The 26366-nt window shown below is 47.6% G+C and overlaps 1 protein-coding gene across 1 annotated transcript in view; it reads right to left on the bottom strand.

The window, feature by feature from the left end:
* BBS8 (tetratricopeptide repeat protein 8) overlaps positions 1-26366 on the bottom strand; it is a 359101-nt gene that overhangs the window by 277598 nt on the left and 55137 nt on the right. The window contains exon 2 of the mRNA XM_068373116.1: positions 22848-23035. Coding sequence (XP_068229217.1) covers positions 22848-23035 — 188 coding nt within the window. The remainder of the gene's footprint in view (positions 1-22847; positions 23036-26366) is intronic.

Here is a 26366-nt window from a genome sequence, read left to right as displayed (position 1 = left end):
GAGAAGAACCCCCCAAAGGAGAAAAACTCAAGCCTGGACAGGAAAAACTTTCCTCAGAAGGAAAGTTACCCACCCAAGGAGGCGAGCCTCCTGAGTGTTCTAAAATGAACTGGAGAGCTGTCAATCGTCACGGGAGTACTTCCAGGAGAAGGAGACACGCCCCTGACGAAGATCTATAGGGGAGGCAGCAACAGCCGAATCCCCAGGCCTCAACAAGAGAGCTCACTCCGTTGTCACATTACAGAAACGAACTAGATCGGTAACTGTGAAAAATGAAACAAAAATCATTAGTTAACATTCATTCCCCTGGGAAGGCTCCGTAGAGGAATCCCGAGGGAAAGGAACACAAGAATTACACAACAGGCACGTGCCCCCACAACCACTTACACTCACGGAAGGAGAGTTGTAACCAACACAGAATTATAACAATTATAATTATGTAACTATGTAATTATGTAATTTAAAAATGAATGAACACTAAAGAAAGAACGAAAACCCCGAAAGGAATCGTTCTACAAAGCTGAAAAATCAACATATACAATTAGATTCATAAACTAATTGAGACAAAACGTACGGCGTAGCAACCCCCCCACACGGGAAGGAAGCTACAAAGGCGTAGTAAAAATAACGTAGTAAAAGGGTGAACAACCTCAAGAGAGAGAGAAAGACCGAAGTCAAACTCGATCGCGACCCATGAAATTACACCATGGTGGCCTAACTGCCGAGGGCTCCACGGAGATATCGTACACTACACACACAAGCACAAACTCTGAAAAGGAAACTTACTGATTTCTATACTCAAATATATACATAAACATGAAAAAATGTTTACATATATATTGAGTAAAAGAAAAGTAAGTGATTAAGTAAAGACAAAACAAACAATGGCTGCCAAGCGAGGACAAAGACAGAGACGTCTGTCCATGTCCGAGTCAAAAGTGAAAGTGAAGCAGTTCACTGGTGTGTGAGGGGGGGAGGGGTAGCTAGCTACCACTCCCCTACCCCCCTGCTAACTAGCGCGGGGGTAATACACCCTCGTTAAATTCTAATGGCTCGCCATTTCAGCTACGCTAAAAGGTAAACCCAATGTAAAAGGGATTTTGACGAAGGAAAAATCTATTTCTGGGAAGAGGCCTGTGACGCCCGGTGAGAAAGGTCCTTCCTTATACCTTTCCTAATATAAATCTTCCAAATATACTAGAGAAAGATAAAAGCATGGAATGCAGAGGTTACAACCCTCGCGCGAACACCTTGTAGGTGTCGTGTATTAAACAAAGGCGTGTGTAAACCACTATTCACAGGTTGTCTTCCATTTAGATAATCCCTTCATCAATGGGGAGGGCCGTGACAGGCCCTAGATAACATGGTTGAACTCCCCAACGACACCTACCACGCGCGCCCTCTAGGACATCCTTCTTTAATTGGACTTGAAGCAAGCATAGTTTTTTTGGGCACAGTGTTTTTTCGAAGAATTTCTCGTTATTTCAACATGACTGACGTTGTTACTTCACCCTTACCAATGTTAAGTACCATAGTTTGTTTTGGCAGCTTTTGGCAGTACCGGGCATTTGTTCTATTTCCATTATGGTGGTTTTTAGTTTTGGAAGCGATTGTCCTGCCGAGATATCGGCAGCCATTTTGGGTATGTTCGCTTCGGTAAATTTTCTAGTTAATTTTGCCCATCTGGTACTCTGTCAGATAGGTTATATCACTTACGTTTTATGGCCTTTTATGTTATCATTAATTATTATCGTGGTTTGTATTTCGGTTACGGAACAATGATATTTTCAATTTAAAATAAATTTTTTAATATACTTACCCGGCGGATATATATGTAGCTAACGTCTCCGACGGTCGACAGATTAAAATAACTTGCGAGCGATCACCGTGGTGGTAGGTGGGTGTACACTAGCGCCAACTGTCGGAAGGATACCGCATATATTCCCCAGGAATTCAGTTCTTCTCAGCCCGTAGGGTCTCTATCGCGGAGGAAGGGGGGGCCTTTAATTATATATATCCACCGGGTAAGTATACAGTATTCAAAAATTTATTTTAAATTGAAAATATCATTTCTGGGCTCCGAGCTGTGCCGCCCAGTGAAATGCTCCTTTAGCACCATTTCTCAGGTATATAACTGCTATATATTACCAGAGAAAAAATTGCATAGGAATGCCAGGTTGAACCCAGCTCGCTCACCTATATAAGGTGTCGATATAATACTGGGGCGTGATAATTCACAACCAGAGGTCTCGCACCATTTAGATATCTCCTCTTCAAAATCCCCGCCACAGCGAGGTGACGATCAACACTACTACCACTAACCTAACGCCCCAGAAAATTTACCCAACCCTAGGTTACAGTAAATTAACAGAGGATAGCCTAGGCTAATCAGACGGAAAGGGAATTACTCTTATAACTCGTAGAGATAGTATTGACTTAAAGGGGCAATGATATCTATCTTACCCCTAAAGACAATACAAGAGTAATGGGGACATATAAAGTATACTAAAGCACTAAAGCTATTAAGCTAGAGAGCTTAGAGAAACGTTCTACGTAACTCTGGTATACTAAAATGGAAGAGGAAAAGAAAATAGTAATATCTTCATTGTATAAAATATTGCCTGAGCTTCGATACAACTTTACCAGGAAGGTTATATCATGCATGAGGTGTGAAAGTGCCTAGGCTAGAAGCCTAGCACTCGTGAGGCTCGAAATTATCGCCAAATTCACGACAACAATGACATAATATAAAAATCCCTAGCTAAAATACTAAATAGCTAAAGTTATTAAAGCAAGGATGCCGGGAATATCGTTCTTGCTACCTAAATGAACAAAAGAACGATCGCGTCATGACGCCATCCGGCTAGCAGTAGCTCTTGTTACGTTAATTACGATATCAATCGAAAAGCAAAACTGGCAAGAGCTTACATTTACAAAATTCAAAGATATAACTTAACTTTCCAGAAGCTGATGAAGCTGGGGAATCCATAATTCAAGCAGAAAAGCTTCTAAAATAGCGAGATAACACAGGGAAAAACTGGTCAGCAAAGCTACGAACGAAAGAATGGTTTGGTGGCGCCGTGATGCGGCGGATGGCCGAACTATTGACAGTACTTTAGGAGAGTCGAACAGTTTTACCTCTTGAACGACTCTCTTATTTTCTTGCCACTTTTTCCTCTCGAAGTGAAAGGCTATTTGGGGTGTAAATAGCTATGAGATGTGTCAAGTTACGTCCTTACGCGATATCCCTTGAAGAAATTTAAGGGATACTCGCTCCAGGAGTTAGAATTCTGGATACCTTCGGTAAATTCTCTGGGATATATCACTGTAGTCACATATACTTAGGAAGCTACTAATGAAGGAACTTCCATCAGCACGACATGGCCTAAGCCCAAAAATGATGTTTCCCAAAAAATAGTGGTTTGCTGATGAAATCAGATGCCGTATTTTTAGCTACGATTGAAATGGATGTAAACTCGGCATAATTTTTTCATTTCGTATTTAATTGACACTAAGAAAACTAATTTTAGTTACTTCATCTACAGTATATGTAAGTATTGTATAATACGAAGAGAGAGAGCGAGAGAGAGAGAGAGAGAGAGAGAGAGAGAGAGAGAGAGAGAGAGAGAGAGAGAGAGAGAGAGAGAGAGAGAATGAATCAGCTGTTGTAATCGAATGCCGAGTTTTTGTTTCGTGAGAATTTCATCGCCACGACTAACAACAACATACTGTACTGAACTTTACAGTATTATACAGACTACTGTAATATGATAAAGTAAAATATTTGTAATAACCTATTTTATATGAAATGGGGCTATTTTTTTGTTTAACATTTACATTTACGTACGTAAAACAAACTCTCTCTCTCTCTCTCTCTCTCTCTCTCTCTCTCTCTCTCTCTCTCGTAAATTGTTTTCCTGCATTGCTACGTATGTATGATTTTATATAGATACGGTAAATAATATTGTAATAACATATTTTCTAAAAGCTTTTACTGTAATATCATTATTTATCACTTTCATCGTGCGCGTTAAATGCCTTCGTTTGTTTATTACGATCGAAGATGGCGCGTACTTTATGACGCCGCCCATAAAGAAAAACATTTCATTTGGAAGTCCTAAGAAAAATTAAGTAAAACATTGGTAATAACAAAATCAACATACTGTATAATCAATATAATCGATGCAAAAACTAACCTATACACAGATGTGTACACTAAATGCATTTGTTTCTTCATTATGATCAGAGATAAACGTAAACAAAACATTGGTTGCCATTTTTTATCGTGCTTTTTGGCGTGTTTAGGAATCGCATGATATAAAATCGCCTTTAATATTTGTGCCTGTTTTAGTTTAGGGTACTGTAGTACATGCATTAAGTGTTCTGTACATTAAAGGGTAGTTTGTTAACAGTACTACGTACAAGGGAAGGTTTTAAAAGTCTGAATATACATGTTTAATAAATACGTAAATATGTTGTCACTACTTCGTGGATTTTCACCTATCGCGGTCGGGTCTGGAACCTATCTACCGCGATAAACAAGGGCTCACTGTATACGCTAAGGCCGTGGTATTGTCTGCATTCACCTGTACCACTTTGTTCTGAACCAGACTCTCGAAACTCTTTAAAGCTAGATGGACTGCCAGAAGTTCTTTGCAGTTTATATGGAGTTTCTTCTGATCTGTGGACTAAAGACCCGAACATTCCAGATTGTCCAGCGTCGCTCCCCAACCCAAATCCGATGCGTCTGAATACAACAAATGGTTTGGGCTCTTGGTCGCAAGTGAAAGACCTTCTCGAAGTCTGATGTTGCTGTCTCACCAAGTTAGACATGTCTTGACTGAGTTGGAGATTGGAATAGAAATCATCTCTAAACCCTTCTCCTTGTTCCAATGGTGGTTTAGGTGAAACTGGAGAGGGCGAAGGTTGAGTCTCCCCAGAGAGATAAACTGTTCCAGCGATGAAAGAGTTCCCAGGAGGCTCATCTAAACTCTTACAGAGCAACGGCTTTTCTCTTGCAAGTGACGCACTTTTAGCAAAGCTTGCTCCATTCTTGTGGGAGACGGAAAAGCCCGAAAAACTTGACTCTGTATCTCCATCCCCAAATAAAGAATTGTCTGGGATGGAGTAAGTTGTGATTTCTCTGTGTTCACTAGGAGACCTAACTCCTTGGTTAGGTTTAATGTCCATTTGAGGTTCTCCAGACAGCAGTTTAATGACGATGCCCTGATTAACCAGTCGTCCAAATAAAGGGAGGCTCCGATCCCTGACAAATGTAGGAAGCTTGCTACATTCCGCATGAGCCTTGTAAAAACAAGAGGAGCAAGGCTGAGGCCGAAGCACAGTGCTCGGAATTGGTACACTACTTTCCCGTACATAAACCTTAGATATTGTTGAAAGTTTGGGTGAATCAGGATGTGGAAGTATGCATCCTGAAGGTCGAGAGAGACCATCCAGTCGCCTTCCCTTACTGCTCCATCGTGAACTTTGTCTTTACAATGAATACATTGAGTGCACTTACATCTAGCACTGGCCTCCAACCTCCTGTGTTCTTCGGAACCAGGAAGAGACGGTTGAAAAAGCCTGGGGATTGAAGGTCCGAGACTTTCACCACCGCCCCCTTTTCTAACAAAAGAGACACTTGATGTCGTAAGGCCTGTGTCTCTGTTTCCTCTCGATACCTGGGAGAGAGGTCTATTGGAAAATTTACTAGAGGAGGTTTCCGTACAAAAGGGATTTTGTAACCCTCCTTTAGAAACAGAACTGACTCTCGGTCTGCTCCCCTTCTCTCCCAGGCCTGCCAGAAGTTCGTCAGTCTGGCACCTACTGCTGTCTGAAGCTGTGGGCAGTCAGATTCTGCCACAGGTGGATTTGAATCCCCTTCTCTTACCTCGTTTGTTATCCGAATGAGAGGTTCCCTTGCTGGGGGCTCTGCCACAAAAGGGAGGAATAGATCTTGTAGCTGGCGTATCAAACTTGGGTTTGTTGGAATAAGAAGAAGGTAAAACCTTGCGTGCTGTTTTGGCCACTAAATCATGCGTGTCCTTCAGTGCAAGAGACGACGCAATATCTTTAATAAGATGTTGTGGGAACAGAGTACTCGATAGAGGTGCAAAAAGTAGCTCTGACTTCTGACAAGGGGTGACTCCTAAAGAAAGGAAAGAACACAAAGCTTCTCTTTTCTTTAGTACTCCTGCAGTGAACGTAGCTGCCAGTTCATTGGAACCATCCCTTATGGCCTTGTCCATGCATGACATAATTTGTACAGCAATATCATTGTCCGATGAAAAGACCTTCTTACTCAAGGCTCCCAAGGACCAATTAAAAAAATTAAAAACTTCAAACGCACAAAATACTCCTTTCAGGAGATGGTCCAGTTCTGAAGATGACCATAAAATCTTGGAGCGTCTCATGGCTAGACGACGAGAAGAGTCTACCAGGCTTGAGAAGTCTCCCTGGGCAGAGGCAGGTACTCCCAAGCCGCGAACTTCTCCTGTGTCATACCAGACGCTCGAGCGCGAAGCTAATTTAGAAGGAGGAAAAGCAAAGGCAGATTTTCCTAAACTTCTCCTGGATTCCAACCAGTCTCCCAGTAAGCGCATGGCTCTCTTGGAAGAACGAGAGAGAACCAACTTCGTATACGAAGGGGTTGAAGCAGTCACGCCTAGAGTAAATTCAGACGGCGGAGAGCGTGGAGCAGCTGTTAAAAAATAAGTAGGAAAAATTTCTCTAAAGACGTTCATAATCTTTTTAAAATCAAGGGATTGTTGGACAACCCTAGGTTCCTCCTCTTCTGAATGAATCCCCAAAGGTACATTAGTTGAAAGAGGATCATCAACTTCTTCTTCAGAAGGCACTTCATCTGATAAGTTTAAAGTCTTGCGAGAAGGAGAATATTCAGCATGACGTGCAGGTAAAGCCTGACAGGCTACATCAACTTGTATATGAGAAGAAGTTAAAGTTGGAGGGTCGATGTCACGTTGTGACTGCAGAGAATGTTGTTCGACTACACGTCGCGACTGAAGTGACTGGCGTTCAACGTCACGTAGAGACTGCGGTGACTGCTGTTCGATGTCATATAGTGACTGCGGTGACTGCTGCTCGACGTCACGTCGTGTCTGCGGTGTCTGCAGCTCAACGTCACGTCGTGTCTGCGGTGTCTGCAGCTCAACGTCACGTCGTGTCTGCGGTGTCTGCAGCTCACCATCATGTCGTGACTGCGGTGGCTGACGTTCAAAGTCCCGTCAGGACTGCAGTGACTGCTAATCAAAATTACGACTCGAATGAAATGACTGTTAATCAACGTTACGTTGATATTTATGCTCTGCATCTCGCTTAACAGCAAAGATGACACTAGGGTTAACGTCAGTGTGATGTAACAATTCGCGTTTAGAAGGTTGAAGACCTGAATCACGTTTGGCAGAACCGTGACGTACTGCAAGCAAAGGATCCTTTCGCACAGGAACAGGATCGTAAGCCTTCATTAAAGAAGAAAGCTTTAACTGCATATCTTGCAAAACACTTAACTTCGGATCAACCGCACTCGAAATAGATCATGACGTCGGTAACGTCTGTTCATGAACGTCAGCACTATGAACGGGACTCTCATAATCAAAGTCACGTCTGGAACGACCAGAAAGCAAAACGGGATCATGGCTTTTAGAATAGGCCTCCGGGGCCACAAAATTAGACGATAAATAGGAGAGTTTTCCTCCGATGAAGGAATACGTTCCGGGCTGTCCCATTGACTACAGCCAGGACGTTGACTTTGTTCTGAAGGAACTAATTTACGTTTTAACGGTCTCGAAACTTGACGCTAAGATTTCTTAAGAAACGAGTCATCAGAAGACGAGAACTTAGTCTCGCCTGTCTTATGGTAAGGACGTGCTTAAGGAGCAACGTCTGTTACCTTTAAGGGAACGTCTGTTCGTTGTTTAAAGCCTGTCGCTCCCTTTGGTCTTGTGACATTCCTTCTCCCAGGGGTTGGGGAGCTTGAAAGAGGTCTCGGACTGGGTAAGCGACAAGCATGAACAGACGAACCCTCCGCATTAACACTAAACACATTTGTAGCACTTTTCACTTTATCACTTTCACTTTTCAAAATTTTTACGTCGGACATAAGCTGATTTCTGTCCAAGGCCAGCGATTCGACCTTTTCACCCAAAGCATGAATAGCCTTCAACATACCTTTAAGAGAAGGTTCATCAGTGCAAGTAAGGGGTTCTGAAACTACCACTACAGAGGGAGGAAAAGGTTCAGGGGCATGGGAAGAGGAAAATTCTTGTGATCGAGAAGAGCTTCTTCTAACCCTATCTCTTTCGAGTTTTCGAGTATATTTATCATACTCCAACCACTCGAATTCATATAAATTAACACACTCTTCGCATCGATCCCCTAATTGACAAGCTTTGCCTCTGCAATTAATACAAATAGAGTGGGGATCGATGGAAGCCTTAGGAAGGCGTTTATCACAGTCTTTAGAGCATTTACGATAGACAGGAGAAGGGTCAGCCATTTTGAAAAATTTCAAAGAGAGTCCAAAAATTCAAGCCAAGTTCAGCAATAGAAAATCAAAAAAGTTATTCAAGAGTTTTAACGAAGATAATCAAACACGGCGAAAGCCAAAACACCATGAAAAAGTACTTCACCAATTAGTTGAAAACTTTAAGGTTAAGAGCGAGCAGGAACCAATGTTATCATTCCAACTGACAGAGAAGAACTGAATTCCTGGGGAATATATGCGGTATCCTGCCGACAGTTGGCGCTAGTGTACACCCAGCTACCACCACAGTGATCGCTCGCGAGTTTTTTTAATCTGTCGACCGTCAGAGACGTTAGCTACATATATATCCACCGGCTAAGATGACAAATTCGGACATAATTTGTATTTTTCCTAACCATACAAACCTTAGCTATTTACATAGGGTATTACTTTTGGCGTAGCTGAAATGACGAGCCATTAGATTTTTAACGAGGGTTAACTACCCCCGCAATAGTTAGCAGGGGTAGGGAAGGGGTAGCTTTCTACCCCTCCCCCCCACACACTGGTGAGTTGTCTCACTTCACTTAGAGGTAGGACTTGATTTGGGGGACAGGGCTAGCGGGCAAATAAGTGTAAATAGCTAAGGTTTGTATGGTTAGGAAAAATACAAATTATCTCCGAATTTGTCATTTGTTCCGTAACCGAAATACAAACCACGCTATTTACATAGGGTGACTTACTCCTTAGGAAGGGCGGAAAGTTCCCAGCCTTACTGGCTTTGGCTTTACCCGGGGACTCGAAATCCGAGTGGGCAGCACTCAAGAAAGGGGGTCCCTGCACCTCGCACATTCATTGCTTGCGACGAATGTGCGGCCTACATAAGCTTGTGTGTGGAGGAAGGTGTGACTCGTCCTAGGAAGTTGACCTGGAATTCTTTAGATGGAAATCTAGGCTAGGACGTTCCCAATACCACCTCGTCAGGGTATGGGGGACGCAAACAGTATTAAAGCTAATACTAGGAGCACAAGGGAGGTTGAGGTCAGCTATGCAGAGACCAGGATGCTGCTTTCCCCAAGGGAGGGGAGAATGAAGAAAGAAGTAAGGGCCAGACATACTCTTTCATTCCCGCAGACTAAAACCGGGTAACAATGCCCCCAACCTTCTACTACCTGTCCATTAAGGAGCCTGAGGTTAGACCAGATGTTGTGCAGCCACCACAGGGCCAATAGAGAAGGTATCGAGGTTCCTGTCGGTCACGTCCTGCAGGTAGTGGGCTGTGAAGGTCGTTTGACGCTTCCAGACCCCAGCTTGTAAGACCTGCGTCACAGAGAAATTTCTCTTGAAAGCCAGGGACGTAGCGATGCCCCTGACATCGTGCGCTCTAGGGCGACGTGACGGAGGAGGGTCAGGATTCAAGGCATGCTGAATAACCCTCCGAATCCAGGCGGAGATGGTGTTCTTGGTGACCCTCCTCTTCGTCCTTCCTATGCTTACGAATAACGCTTGCACATGAGGACGGACTGCAGCTGTTCTTTTCAAGTAACGCCTCAGACTCCTCACTGGGCATAGTAACAGATGGTCTGGGTCACTTGTTACAGAACGAAGACTCGTCACCCCGAAGGAGTCGAACCTAGGGTCCGACACCCCAGGGTTCTGAGTCTTGGCAACAAACTCAGGGACGAACCTGAACGTTACCTCCCCCCATCCCCTTGAATGGGCGACGTCGTAAGAAAGACCATGAAGTTCACTGACTCGCTTGGCCGAGGCCAAAGTGAGTAGGGAAGCCGTCTTCCAAGACAGGTGGCGATCAGAGGCCTGGCGTAATGGTTTAAAAGGAGCTCTCTTAAGAGCCCTGAGGACCTGAACCACGTTCCAAGGAGGAGGTCTTACTTCTGACTGAGGGCAGGTAAGCTCATAGCTACGTATGAGTAGGGAAAGTTCTAATGAAGAGGAAATGTCCACTCCTTTCAGCCTGAATGCCAGGCTTAAGGCTGAGCGATAGCCTTTCACCGCCGAGACAGAAAGCCGCATTTCCTCCCGTAAATACACGAGAAACTCCGCTATTGCTGGAATAGTGGCATCGAGTGGAGAGATACCCCTCCCACGACACCAACCACAGAAGACTTTCCACTTCGCCTGGTAGACTCCGATAGAGGACTTGCGCAGGTGACGAGACATCCTGTCCGCAACCTGTTGCAAAAATCCTCTCTCCGTAAGGAGACGCTGGGTAGTCTCCAGGCGTGAAGCCGAAGCGAAGCTACGGCTTTGTGGAAGATGTTGCAGTGTGGTTGTCTGAGTAGCTCGTGTCGTGGGGGGAGTTCTCTCGGAAGCTCCGTCAAGAGTTGCAGATGGTCCGGGAACCATTCCGCGTGATGCCATAGCGGAGCTATTAGAGTCATGGACAGATTGACCGATGGTCTGGTCTTGTTGAGCACCCTTCTCATCAGAGAGAATGGTGGAAAGGCGTAAACGTCGATGTTGTCCTACCTCTGTTGAAAAGCATCTTGCCAGAGAGCCTTGGGGTCCGGGACTGGAGAACAGTACCGGGGCAGCTTGAAATTCAAGGCTGTCGCGAACAGATCTACTGTCGGGGAACCCCACAAAGTCAGGACTTTGTTGGCTATCTGAGGATCCAAAGACCACTCGGTACTCACTATCTGCGTCGCTCTGCTCAGAATCTCTACTGCAAGATGGGATAGCTGTTGAGAAAAGGTACCTCCCTGCTTGTTGATGTAAGCCACTACCGTGGTGTTGTCGCTCATCACCACTACGGAGTGGCCCGCCAGGGTCCGTTGGAACTGTTGAAGAGCCAGGAAAACGGCCTTCATTTCTAGCAGGTTGATGTGGAGGAACTTTTCTGATTCTGACCAGAGGCCTGAGATCCTTTGGTTCAGAATGTGGGCCCCCCATCCTTCTTTCGACGCGTCCGAAAACAGAGTCAAATCCGGGGGGAGGACGAGAAGATCCACTCTCTTTCGAAGGTTCTCGTGGTTCAGCCACCACCGAAGGTCCGTCAGTTCCGTGGATCCTATAGGAACCAGAAAGTCCGGAGAATCGGAGCCTTGATTCCACCGGGACTTTAACCGCCATTGCAGGGATCTTATCGTGAGGCGGCCATTCGGAACTAGACGTACCAGGGAGGATAGGTGGCCTAGTAGACGTAACCATGATTGGGCTGGAAGCTCTTCCCGCCTGAGGAAAGGTTCTGCGACCCTCCTCAGCCTTGCTATCCTGTCATCTGATGGAAAGGCTTTGTGGAGATTGGTGTCTAATATCATGCCTAGATATACCAGTCGTTGCGTCGGAAGCAGAGAGGACTTCTCGAGATTTACCATGATCCCCAGATCTCGGCAAATCTCCAGAAGTCTGTCCCGGTGTCGAAGAAGGGTCGACTCCGAGTCTGCCAGGATTAGCCAGTCGTCCAGAAAACGGAGGAGACGTATGTCGTTCCTGTGCGCCCAAGACGAAGTCAGTGTGAACACTCTGGTGAACACCTGAGGTGCTGTGGAGAGACCGAAACACAGGACCTTGAACTGGTAGATCTTGCTGTCTAGGCTGAATCTTAAGTACTTCCTGGAAGACGGATGGATTGGGATCTGGAAGTACGCGTCCTTCAGATCCAGTGTGCACATGAAGTCTTGCGGTCTCACTGCAAGTCTGACCGTGTCCGCTGTCTCCATGCTGAACGAAGTTTGTTTGACAAACTTGTTCAGGGCTGAGAGGTCGATGACCGGTCTCCAGCCTCCAGACGCCTTCTTTACAAGAAAGAGTCGACTGAAGAAGCCTGGGGAGCCGTCGTCGACCTCCTGGAGAGCATCCTTCTTGAGCATGGTCTCGACTTCTGCTCGAAGGGCTAACCCCTTTGCCGATTCCATGGCATAGGAGTTCAGCGACACTGGATTCACTGTCAGGGGAGGTAGAGATGTCATGAATGGGACGCGATAACCTTGGCCGATCACGGAGACCATCCAAGAATCGTCCCCAAGTTGCTGCCACCTGTGCACGCAACTTTTTAGGCATCCCCCCACAGGTGGACAGGCAGGGGGATTGCCGATCCTAGCGTTTGCGGCCTTGGCTGCTACCCCTAGGATTCTTTCCTCCCCTAGAGGACTTGCCGCGCCTTTTGTCCTTGGTTGGAAAGGGCTGTGGCTTAGACACACTTGTCTTAGCTGCTGGAGCCTGCTTCGGTGTCTTGCGAGGCTGCTGTTGCTGTTGAGGCACTGAAGGCTTGTAGGGCCGAGATGTAAGGGCCCTCTGGAGGAGAGAATACTGATTCGATCTCCTACACCTCTCAGCTGTTCGTTCTATCTCCTTGGGCTCAAGCAGATCTCTCCCAGTGATGGAGGAGTGCCTGAGCCTGTAGACATCCACGGCGGGGACCTTCGGATGGAACCTCTCGGTCACTGCGTCATGACGCTTGAGGATCGAGTCAGCCCACAGGTTAGTAACCTGGTGAGCCAGGAACTCGATCGAACGCGTGCCCGAGAGGAGGAAGGTCTCCAAGGCCTTCCTATTGCTCTCCTTGGACAGATCCTCAGAGCGCAATAGGATGCCCAGAGATCCTAGCCAAATGTCCAGCCACGAAGTTGCCTGCATGGCACTCTTCGCGACCTTCTCTAGGCTCAGGATCTCCGGCGCCGAGAATGTCACCTGCCGAGCAGAGAGCTTCTCGAGAGAAGTTCCCCTGGTCAGCTCTTCCACAGAATGGTGTAGTGGAAGAGCCATACTGGACTCCCCCATGATATCGAAGTACCTCCTCTGATGTACTCGAGGAGGCGGGATGAGTTTGTGCCCGGCAGAAGAACGACCAGAGGAGGCGAGCTTGGAGAGCTGGGCTTCGACCCTGTCCCTGGCCCCTTTCACCCCTTTGGACCAAGGCAACACTGCGCTGGTCTTAGGAGGTTTCTGGGTGCCGTAGACTTGGTCTAGCACCATATCCTTGCCCTCTCGAGGGGCAGTCGCCGGGTCCTTAAACTTGTTGAGTTGCCTCATCAAGCTTAGGACCTGCCAGAAAGCGTGTTCTGACTCGAACTGCTCTCCTCCTTGCGGACTGGCAGCTAAGTCTCCGGTCCCCAAAGGCCCCTCTTGGGGAGACACGTGGACGTTCTCCCGGGGTCTGGTTGGCTCTGGACGGATCCTGGATGACGATTTAGGAATCGTCTTGAAGTCCTTGGGCTCCCTCCTAGGAGGAATACAGGACTCCAGCAAAGAGGTCCGGAAGGGAGCTTCCTCGCGAGAAGTTTCTCTCCTAAAAGAAGGGGTTCCTCCCATTGGTGCTGTGGGAGAAACCCCTGCGTCACTGGATTCTCCTGAGGACGGAAAAACTTCGTCCACGGGAGAAGGAGAAACCGACCGCGAAGGGGAAGGAGCCTTCGTGACGGACCTCTTGAGAGCCAACTTCTCCCGGGGAGAAGTCAACACGAAGTCCACTCCTCTCCTTCTCTTCAGCGGGGATGAGTCTGTCGTTGGTTTAAGTCCCAAATCAACGAGGGCAGGCTTCACAGCCTGAACCACTGCGTTCATTATGTGACGGAACCAAGACTGACGGGTAACTGACGCAGTGTCAGTTATCCCTGCTGGAGGGAAGGGGATCTCCTGACCCTTCGGAGTGGACACCACGGGGCCTGCCTGAAAAGAAGAAAAAGAATGTTGCATGGACGTCTCCGTTGATCCTTCCTGGTCCTGATCCTGGTGGGTAGTCCTACGCTTGCGCGGTGGCGATCCAGAGGAAGATCTGGCAGTCCACGTCCCTATCAATTGGCTGCGCTGATGATCCCTGCGAGAATGGGGATCGCGGCGGCGCTCGCGCGATAGAGCATTCGAGGGGTCGCGCGCGGGCGCGTTGCCGCGTGGAGAAGAATGCGTGTGGGAGCGTACGCGCGCGGGCGAGAGGGCGCGTGGGCACGGGGGCGAGAGGGCGCGTGGGCACGGGGGCGAGGGGCGAGAGGGCGCGTGGGCGCACTGGCGAGTGGGCGCGTGAGCGAGCTGGCGAGTAGGCGCGTGGGCGCGCAGGCGAAGGGGCGCGTTGGCGAGGGAACGCGTTGGCGCGCACGTGAAGGTGCGAGTGGGCGCATAGGTGAAGGGGTGCGCTAAAAACTAGGAGACCGCTGGTGGCGCGTAGGTGAACAGTGATGTTCGGGAGAGCAATGTCACGAGCGACTTGGCGAGCGTTTGCAAGGTGGCGAGCGCTGGTGCGTTGGCGAGCGATGTCGCGTGCACTCCTGAAAACGAAACGGAGAATGATGGCGCGTACCACGGACAGGCGAACGACTGCGCCCAGGCGATTTATCGCGCGGGAGAGTCGGAGATCTGGAACGATCAGCCTGAAGAGAGCGTTGGCGCTTAGGAGAGCGTTTGCGCACAGGCGAGTGATCGCGTGGGCGCGCAGGAGATCGTCGGCGCGCAGTAAGGTTACTGTGCGCATCCGAAGAGATGGAAGGAGAAAAACGCGCAGGTGAACACTCGCGTAAAGGAGCTCTAGATGGGCGCACCGGAGAGCGCGTCCGCTGCTGCGCAAGAGCAGAAGGGCTCGCAGGGGCGCGAGGACGAGGCGACGGGATGGAACCCTTGCCTAAATCCAATCTGGCGATCGTGGACGCGGTGACGATTGTTGGCGCGCTGGGCGCGCATCAGGAACAGGCTGCGTAGTTGCGCGTCTGCGCGCAGGAGAACGAGGGCGCTCAGGAGAACGAAGGTGCGCCTTGCCCACATCGGGAACATGAGGGCGCTGCTGATTCACAGGAGACCTGCGAGTAGGAGAGCGCTGGCAAGCAGGTGACCGCTGGCGAGCAGGAGAGCGCTGGCGAGTTGAGTCCGAAGACTGCAACTCTAGAGAGCGCTTGTGCGCTACTGCACGCGAACGCGCAGTTGAGCGCGCAGGGGAACCGTGACGTGCAAGGGACTTACCCACGCCGTGGGTAGAGTCCCTTTTCCCAGAAGGGATCGGTGCCTGTCGGATGACATGGTGAGAAGGTGCCAAGAGCGCACCTGCAGCCAGGAACGGAGAACGCAGGTCGTAAGGTCTGGCAGGCGAAGAAGATCGCGAACGATCTGCGGAGAGGTCAAGGGACGATACTGCGACGGTCTGCTTCTGATGAGGAGGCTCCTCCTCAGGGGAAGGAGCTGGCGAGGAAGACCCGAAGAGGCGCCTCCTAACTCCCTTATAGGGAGAAGGAAGTCCTCTGCTGCGGAGAGGCCGACGGGCCTTACGGCGAATTCGACCTCGAGGAAGGGCGTCCAAGTCATCGGTCCTCCGAAGAGGAGTCTCTGTCAGCGCGCTCCCCCGAGGGGGAGACCCGCTCGCAGGAGAGACCGTGGGACTCCCCTTCCCCCTCGAAGGATGTTCGGAGGGGGGAGGAGAGCCTTCAGCAACGTCCGCAACACGAGCAGCAGCTGGGGTTTGACCAGACCCATCGGAAGGCCCTGCCAAGACAGTGTCAAATGGAGTACCTCTGGTATTACCGGCGACTGTTTGACCGCAGCCCCCAGCTGGATCAGGTCAAACAGGGCTTCCTTAGAGGGCGAGCCCTTAAGCCCCAAGGAAGCCCAAAGCTGAAACAAATCATTATTAGAGACAGTTTGGTCATATTCATTAAAATCCATAATATCCTCCCCCGAAGGAGAAGAGGGAGCTGCCTCGCCAAGGGAGGCAACTCCCTCTCCCGCCCCCCGAGGTAGGGAAACACCACTAGGGCCTGCGCTACCACTCGACGGTCTCTCACGAGAGACCGATCGAGTGGGAGCTTCGGGGGAGGTTCGGGCAGCGGAAGAGGAGTCCTTAGAGCCTTCCTTCTTCAAGGCTACCCTTGAAGGAGAACGGTCTCTCTTGGACTTCTTCTTACGCCGACGGCCGAACTTCTCCCACTGGGAGGCAGACCACTCCCTACACTCACTGCAAGTATTCTATCTCACACACTGTTGACCTCGGCACTGCGGGCAAAGGGTGTGAGGATCGGTGTCCTCCGCTGACATGAAGGTCCCACAAGGGCGACCAGCGAGTCCAGGGCACTTGCGCATAGCAATGATAACGGTCGAGGCCAACTTCCAAAACACACAGAAACTAGAAAAAGCAATAAAACAAATTAAGGCTGTCAACAACAAGGACGAAGACAGAAACGTCTGTACATCGTCTGAGCCAAAAGTGAAGTGAGACAACTCACCAGTGTGTGGGGGGGGAGGGGTAGCAAGCTATCCCTTCCCTACCCCCTGCTAACTAGCGCGGGGGTAGTTAACCCTCATTAAAAATCTAATGGCTCGTCATTTCAGGCACAGTACGCCGAAAGTAATACCCTATGTAAATAGCGTGGTTTGTATTTCGGTTATGGAACAATTAAACATTTAAAAATGATTAAAAGAAGTTCATATATATATTACAGTCAGCCCTCATTATTCACGGGGGTTAGGCAACAGAGACAGGTGTGAAAAGCGAGAATCTACAAATACTTGATGCCCTAGGGTGGGTTAACTCATATCCTACCAACTCACTGCCCATTGCCTATGTGTGGTTGACTAACACACTTGTAACCTGCTGTACTGCATAATACTGTTTATACTTGGTTTCTATCACAGTATAACTACAGTATTGTGTTATTGAATGAACACATTTCAGTGAGTGTACAGTACATGTACACATGTGTACTACATACACTACAGTATAAGACTACGGTACACAACATGAGTCATCGCCACATTTATATAACAACAAAACACTGTTGTTCCTATCTTACAACAATCGTTGATACTGTAGTGTATATTACTGTTATATATGTACAGTACTATCACTACAGTACAGCTTAATTAGCTAAGGTAGCACTCTAAAGTGATAGCAGTTTTCGGAAGGTCGACTCACACTATTTAAACACCATACATGACAAATTTGAAAGTAATTTGTATTTTTCCTGACGATACAAACCTGTTGCTATTTATATGGATTATACTTTCGGCAAAACTGTAAGTCTAGCTATGCGACCTTTTGCGAGTTATAACCACCCACCCGCTAGTTAGTGGGGGGGGAGTTATCTGGTTACCCTGCTCACACACATGTGTTGCATCGTCACTTTTTATTGCAGGCAGGACTTATCGGGGCACAGGTGATGGTGGGTCAACTTGTATAAATAGCTACAGCTTTGTATCATTAGGAAAAATACAAATTAATTTCAAATGTCATTTTTTTCGACACTACTATAACCTTCGCTATTTATACGAATTGACTTACCCCTAAGAAGGGTGGAAGTTCGAACCAACTGGCTGGTCTTGGAGGAGATGCTGGATAGTCTCCAACCGTTAAGAGGTAACAACTCCATGGGTTGTTGGTTACTCCGCAGGTGTGGCTGACAGAGAAGAGTGGGCCACGGGTAGTTCTCTTGAGACCTCAATCAAAAGAGCAAGCACTGAGGCCATCTGAGAGCTACCATGGTCATCCTTAGTCCTGGTGTAATCAACACCCTGTTGATTATCAGCCAGATCAGGCTGAATGGTGGAAAGGCATAGACATCCAGAGGATCTTATGGGTGTTGAAAGGCATCCTCAAACATCATGCATGGGTCTGAAACTAGGGAGATAAACACGGGGAGTTTCCCATTCAGCTGTGTGGCAAACAGGATGGTCCCTGGGGAGCCCCACAGGGCAAGAAGCCTTTTTGCTACCAGAGGATGAAGGGACTACTTTGCTCCTACAACTTGTCCCTGGTGACTGAGTGTATCAACTACTACATTCCACTTGCCTGGAATGTATATTTCCGACAACTCTATAACGTAAAACCCCACCCATATGTGCATCCGCTTTGTCAGCTAGCTGAGAGGGAGCATGACCGAGCCCGGCTTCTTGTTGATATAGGCCACCATGGTAGTGTTGTCACTCATAAGCCTCCTCAAACATTCATCGAATCCTTGCAACCCTAGAGAGGCTGCTTGCATCTCGAGGACATTGATGTATAGATGCCACTCCTCTTCGGTCCTCACTCCTGATGTGACTAGGTAGTTAAGGTGTGGCCCCCCTCCTTCCTTTCATGAATCCAAGAAGAGCTGCATGTCCTGAGGTTTATAAGTCAAGTGAAACTCCCATGGTGAGGTTCTTCTCGTAGTCACCAGGTTAGATTGTCCGGAACCTCCTGCCTCACTGGAAAATGGTGGAATGGGCGATCCGTTGGCTGACCAGTGATCCTTCAGACATCATTGAAGAGATTTCTGGTGAAGTTGCCCTTGAGTCACAAGCTTCTCAAACAAGGACAGATGACCAAGAAGACATTGTTAGCGTTGAGCTGGAACTACTGTCTTGGACAGAAACGGTCATGCAACCTTCCTGAGCCTGCTGATGGGATCATTTGTGGGAGAGACTTGCTGCTGCTGAGTCTATCAGCATGCCCAGGTACTTCAACCTCTGCTTGGGTATGATATTCGATTTCACCCAGTTTACCACAATCCCCAGATTGTGGCAAAATGTGAGAATCTGCTCTAAATCCTGAAGTAACTGACTCTTCGATGAGGCCAAGATCAACCCATCGTTGAGATACATCTAAAGACATATCCTTTGCGAATGGGCCCAAGCAGCTACCAAGGTGAACACCTGAGTATACACTAGGGGAACCGTACACAGTCTGAAGCAAAGTGTTTTGAACTGGTACACCGTACCATGAGGGGAGAAGCGGAGGTACTTGCAAGAGGACTGATGAACAGGCCCCTGAAAGTACAGTATGCATCCTTCAGATCTACTGAAAGCATGAAATCTCACTCTCTGATAGAAGACCGCATAGACAGCACTGTTTCTATACTGAACTTTGATGCCCAAACTTGTTGAGAGGAGAGAGGTTGATGACTGGTGATCCACCCTCCTGTCACCTTCTCCACCAGGAGGAGGAGTCTGTAGAAGCCCATAGACCCTTCTCAAATGAATTTGATGATCTTGTTCTTCTTCAACATCCCTTCCATCTCTGCCCGCAAGGTCAGGCCTTTTGTAAATATCGAATGTTCCATCTGAAACTCGATCGGAACTGCGGATAAGAAGGGGGAGTAATAACTTTCCCATAGGACACTTGCTACCCAAGACTCAGTCCCATGTCTTAGCCCCGTAGCCCAGTGGCGAGACAAGCCCGTTTCAGCGTTTCCCTCTCCCTTTCCTCTTCCCACCTCCACCCTTCCTAAAAGGAGTGGGCTGAGGTGGTCTAAAAGACTGTATGCAAGGGCTCTTCCCATAAACAGGTTGTGGGAGCTGATTATTGGAGTCTTGGAGCAGGCGCAGGACCCTTCCATGATCCCGAATACGTAGGCTTGGCCACTGACCCCTTTGAAGGTCTAGAGTCCTTTAAGGCAACAGCATGGTGGATCGTGGAGCCCTGTGAAGCAACCCTCACAAATTCCACTGCTGCCTGCACAAACTCTCTGGCAAAAGGGATGTGGCATCCAGCACCGACGAGTTCCGTAACACCAACACAACTTCTGTCCTAGCCTGCTTTGAGAAGCGAGAGTTTACTGCAACCCGCCTCTTCAACACCCAGTTAGCACATATGTTTGCTGTCTGATGACCAGGAAGGTGATTGCCTTTCTCCCAGACAGCACAAGGCTCTTGTACTTCTCCAAAGCCTCCAGAGTTGACAGCCTCATTGACTTTTGCGAAGTATGTCATTGCTCCTGACTGCTGGTCAAGCCAGGAAACAGAGTAGAAAGAGGCCATGGCCAAAGCTTACATGGCCCCTAGCTCAGGGACTGAAAAGGATGTGCTTTCCACCTTGAGTCTCCAATGACAGCCTCCCCCTTCAGAAACCTACGCTGCCTAGAAAGAGGGGGTGGTAGGATCTTGTTTGATCTGCTAGAATGAAGTGAATTCTCAGACCAACAGACCTAACCATTCAACTGGTACTATGCCAAATATACAAGATCCGACCAAGGCAACTCCAACGAGGGTTTTGAGACTTGAGGAGCTCTGAAAAGCTGATCAATTACCAAAGTTCTCCCCAATGGTAGAGCCACAGTTACCTACCCCAGGTCACTGCACACATGAATGTGAGCAAGGACCTTCACAAAGGAGCTCTCTAACTTAGGGTAGTTGGCCTCTGAGGGCTCCAGACCACGATCCAGAGTCCCTGGATACCCTGTCCTTGAGCACCCTAGTCCCCTTCCAAGGAGAAGGGTGAGGCAGCTTGTCTAGTGAATACGATCCCCCCACGAGTATGAATGTTCTGTCACAAGTACAGAATCAGTAATGTAATCAGGGGCTAACGACGGCCCGGAAAAGAAGACGGCAAAAGGAGGAGACCTCCTGCTGCAAGACCCAACAGCACTCAGTAAAGTACACTGTCCCTATCATACTGTAGGTTGGGGAAGAGGGGCAACCATGGCCCCATGCCTCCACCCCACATTTGTTATCTACCAATGTGCATGCAGTCTAGTAAGGTCTCGAATAGTACCATCCTCTCTACAAAACCGAGTGACCATTCATCGATAGAGGCAGGAGCAAGCATCAAGTGTCCTGGAAGGAAGGGAGATGGAGGTCACCACAGATCCTCCATCAAACTTGGAAGAGAGTGTCTATGGGGCTGTACACCTTTGTCCCGGAGGACTATTGGGGTAGCCAGGACCCGGCCGTGTGTACCAGCCCCGGGGAGCCGTGACACACGGCTGTGGACCCAGCCTCCAAAGGGCTGGTCACCACACAGGTGCCATCCACCCCTCTCGAAAGAGAGATGGCGTGCGGGGAGCCCTATCCCTGCTATTATGGCTGACCTTACAGGACTTCTTTGACCTCTTCCTCTTCAACTGAGAAATTAAGTTGGAATCAGAGTCAGAGAACAAAGAAGAGGACAACAAGAAGGATGAGGAAGAACAGCATGCATGCTCTTCCTCTTATTCACTCTTGCTCCTGGCTCTGCAAACAGAACAGTCAAGGTCTGAGTGATTGTCGTCGATGACGACACTACCCCGAAAGGGAGAAACCACACGAGTTAATCCAACAGGAAACGAAAACTGGGGCACACTGTCACATGAGAAGGGGAGGGCACACTCACAATGCTCTGCAACCCTGCAGCTAGCGGTGCCAGAGGCACAGGCACTAACACTGAGGGAGGAGGAATGGGCTACGAACCCCTGGCATTAGGGTCGGGGTGACAGACACAGGGGAAGGGGTAGGAATCACTGGCACCAGGTCAGGGAACAGGGTCACACCGGGGATAGAAGTAACACTTCTCTTTCCCTTACCTTTACCCTTAGACTTACCACCCCTAAGGGCCACAGCTCCTGACCCTGGTGCCTTGCCTATCAAGCTGGAGGCAAACAAATCAGACTTATCCTTCCCTTTCGTTAGGGGGGTAAACCTCTGGGCTCCATCACCACTGGAGTCACTGTCCCTTCTTGGGTCACAGTTAAATGTGCACTGGGGGCTGGGGGAGAGGTAGCCTTGGCTACCAACTCCCTCAAAAAAATAATAGGAGTGGCAAACACTAGGGGTTCCTGGCACATCAATGAAGCCGGTAAAACTAACTCCTGTCAATCCACGATCTCCTGAACGCTGCAGCATATTCCACAGAGACCAATCTAGGAGTGTTAGCACAAGGGTAGCAGCAACAGCTACAATCCCTGAGGAGACACCAATGGCACCAGACTTTGCCATGGTCTTCTTAGGAGTTGCGCAGTCCTAGCTTGCTTCCCCCCCTTCAGGGCATATGCCTGCCATTACACTGAGGGCCACAATCAACACTTGAAACACTGGGATGCCTATAACCAGATATGCCCCCTGCAAGAAGCATAAAGGGAGTGAGGATCTACTGCCAGCTTCACCTTGAAAGGATTGCAGTGTCAATCTTCCCCCCCCCCCCCATAAAAAGCTCTTGCTTCTATTCCCTTTTCAACAACTACACTGCAAAAAAAGATAGAATTAACAGTTTTGGTAAGAACTGTTTTGTACATTTGCACACAAAAGTGATTGACGCAAAAGTGAGTCTTCTCTAACTGGAGAGGTGGGCGGATCTTCCCACCTCACACCCTTACCAGTCATATAACTGCTCGTGTCCAACTTCAATGACTAATTCCACTTCATGCCGAAACAATCTCCCCAATCAAAGGGCGAGGGTTTGTATGTCATGTAGAAACAATAAAGTTTTTCTTATATGATAACATGTAACAAGCATTGCCTTGTTTAATAGAAAAAAATAACTTGAGTCACAGAAAGAAGAAGATAAATATTTCAACACATGGTACACATATCAGTCGATTACAGTTCTATGAACAGAATCGTCATTACAAGATTTCTACAGTACACTTAAATTTTACAGCATTTTACAACTACAATAAGTTTGAGTTGATAGTCTTTACCTCCATAACATACTGACTTACTCTGTACCATATTCAAGAACTCAAATAGTATATTAATACTGCACCTGAATGCTTGTGAGGGACCACCTGATGCAGTGGTAGGTATTGCAGTTCTTAATGATGTCCCTGGTCGTGCTACAGATGCAATCGAATTGTCATCCATCAAAACATCTGCTAATCCTTCTTCTTCTCCATCACATTCATCCACCCACACTTGCTCAGTGAGAGCTCGCATCTTAAGACTCCATACAGCCTGCAAACATTAATAAAAAAAATTATATTTTCAATTTAAAATAAATTTTTGAATATACTTACCCGGTGAATATATATATAGCTTACGTCTCCGACGGTCGACAGATTCCAAAAACTCGCGAGCAATCGCCATGAAGGCTGCCGGGTGTGCCCACCAGCGCCGACTATCGGCCAGATACCGCATATACTTCTCAACCAAACCAGTTCTTCTCAATCCATAGGGTCTCTATCGGGGAGGAAGGGAGGGCCTTTAATTATATATATTCACCGGGTAAGTATATTCAGAAATTTATTTCAAATTGAAAATATCATTTTTAAATATTAAACTTAGCCGGTGAATATATATATAGCTGATTTACACCCATGGTGGTGGGTAGAGACCAGTATTAAAACAATAAAGGCGTATATGCTCAAGAGTTTTTGACAAATATTCAAAAAACAAACTTAAGTATAGGTACCTGATAAGGAAGCTGACTCTGATGAATACTCTGACTCATTAGTTCGCTATCCTTATGAAGCCCAGCGATCCTCTCAGGATGCTGAAAGACTTCTAGCTGTTATAATCAGGGTGAACACCCCTACAACAGGACCTCATCAATACCCTTAATCTGGGCGCTCTCAAGAAACAATATTTTGACCACCCGCCAAATCAAAAGATTGCGAAAGACTTCTTAGTCTCCCGTACAACCCAAAACAAGATTAAAAATTTCAAGAGAAGATTAAAAGGATATTGGGATTAAGGGAATGTAGTGGTAGAACCTTCACCCACTACTGCACTCGCTGCTACGAATGGTCCCAACGTGTAGCAGTCCTCATAAAGAGTCTGGACATCTTTCAAGTAATATGAAGCGAACACCTACTTGCTTCTCCAAAAGGTCGCGTCCATAATACTTCTAAGGGATCTATTTTGTTTAAATGCTACTGAAGTAGCTACCGCTCTAACTTCATGAGCCTTAACTTTAAGCAAATTACGATCCTTCTCACTTAAATGAGTGTGTGCCTCTCTAATCAATAGTCTAATAAAATAAGACAACGCATTCTTCGACATAGGCAAAGAGGGCTTTTAACGGAGCACCATAAGGCCTCTGAAAAAAACCTCACAGCAGTTTAGTTCTAGATAAATAAAACTAAGAGCTCTAACGGGGCACAGCACTCTTTCAACTTCATTCCCAACAATCTCAGATAGACTGGGAAGTTCAAACGATTTAGGCCATGGACGAGACGGAAGTTCATTTTTGGCCAAAAAACCAAGCTGAAGAGAGCATACTGCTTTATTAGCGGAGAAGCCAATATTCTTGCTAAAAGCATGTATATCACTAACCCTTTTCGCAGAAGCCAAGCTCACCAAGAAAGTGTCTTGAGGGTAAGATCCTTCAAGGAGGCCGAACTTAACGGTTCAAACCTGTCTGACATAAGGAACTGCAGGACCACGTCCAAGTTCCAAGCAGGAGTAGAAATATGACGCTCCTTGGAAGTCTCGAAAGACTTAAGAAGGTCTTGAAGATCTTTGTTATTAGATAGATCCAAATTTCTATGCCTGAAAATAGAAGCTAACATGCTTCTGTAGCCTTTAATGGTAGATGCAGAAAGGGAGCGACCATTTCTCAGATAAAGCAGAAAATCTGCAATCTGCGCTACAGAGGTACTGGAAGAGGAAATAGAGGAGGACTTGCACCAGTCTCTAAATACCTCCCACTTAGATAGATAAATCCTGATGGTAGAGGATCTTCTAGCCCTCGCGATCACTCTAGCTGCCTCCTTCGAAAACCCTCGAGCTCTAGAGAGTCTTTCGATAGTCTGAAGGCAGGTAGACGAAGCGCGGGGAGGCTTTGATGAAATCTCTTTACGTGAGGCTGACGCAGGAGATCCATCCGCAACGGTAGACTTCTTGGAATGTCTACTAGCCATAGAAGTACCTCTGTGAACCACTCAATCGCGGGCCAGAGGGGAGCAACCAACGTCAACCTGGTCCCTTCGTGAGAGGCGAACTTCTGAAGAACCTTGTCTAGGATCTAGAATGGTGGGAAGGCAAAGATGTCTAGGCGAGACCAGTCCAGTAGGAAAGCGTCTATGTGGGCTGCCTCTGGATCTGGAACTGGAGAGCAGTAAGTCGAGAGCCTCTTTGTCAGTGAAGTCGCAAAAAGATCTATGGTGGGTTGACCCCATGTCATCCATAGCTTCTCGCACACAATCTTGTGCAACGTCCACTCCATGGAGATGACTTGTCCTCTTCTGCTGAGGCAGTCCGCTAAGACATTCATTTCTCCTTGCACAAATCTCATCAAAAGAGAGATGTTACTTGCCTTAAATGGAGTTCCTTCTGATCCGTGGACCAAAGACCCGAGCATTCCAGACTGTCCAGTGGCGCTCCCTAACCCAAATCCGATGCATATGAATACAACACATGGTTTGGGTTCTTGATCGCAAGAGAAAGACCTTCTCGAAGTCTGATGTTGCTGTCCCACCAAGTCAGACATGTCTAGACTGAGTTGGAGATTGGGATAGAGATACTCTCTAAGCCCTTCTCCTTGTTCCAATGGTTTAGGTGAAATTGGTGAGGGCAAAGGCTCGTTCAAACTCTTACAGAGCAACTGTTTTTCTCTTGCAAGTGACGGACTTTTAACAGAGCTTGCTCCATTCTTGTGGGAGACGAAAAGGCCCGAAAAATTCGACACTGTATCTCCATCCCCAAATAAAGAATAGTCTGGGATGGAGTACTGTAAGTTACGACTTCTCTACGTTCACTATGAGACCTAGCTCCTTGGTTAGGTCTAATGTCCATTTGAGGTTCTCCAGACAGCGATTTAATGACGACGTCCTGATTAGCCAGTCGTCAAAATAAAGGGAGGCTCTGATCCCTGAAAAAATGTAGAAAGCTTGCTACATTTTGCAAGAGCCTTGTAAAAACAAGAGGAGCAGGACTGAGGCCGAAGCACAGTGCTCGAAATTGGTACACTACTTTCCCGTCCACAAACCTCAGATATTGTTGAAAGTTTGGATGAATCCGGATGTGGAAGTATGCATCCTGAAGGTCGAGAGAGACCATCCAGTCGCCTTCCCTTACTGCTGCCAAGACAGATTTGGTAGTCTTCATCGTGAACTTTGTCTTGACAATGAACACATTGAGCGCACTTACATCTTAAGTACTCCTGCAGTGAACGTGGCTGCCAGTTCATTGGAGCCATCCCTTATAGCCTTGTTCATGCATGACATAATTTGTACAGTAATACATTGTCAGCTGGAGAGACCTTCTTACTTAAGGCTCCCAGGGACCAATCCAAAAAAAAAAAAATACTTCAAACGCTCGAAAAAAACTCCTATCAGGAGACGGT

The sequence above is a fragment of the Palaemon carinicauda genome, chromosome 5 (genome assembly GCF_036898095.1).
Source record: "Palaemon carinicauda isolate YSFRI2023 chromosome 5, ASM3689809v2, whole genome shotgun sequence".
NCBI lineage: Eukaryota > Metazoa > Arthropoda > Malacostraca > Decapoda > Palaemonidae > Palaemon > Palaemon carinicauda.
This window is presented reverse-complemented; position numbering and strand designations above follow the sequence as displayed.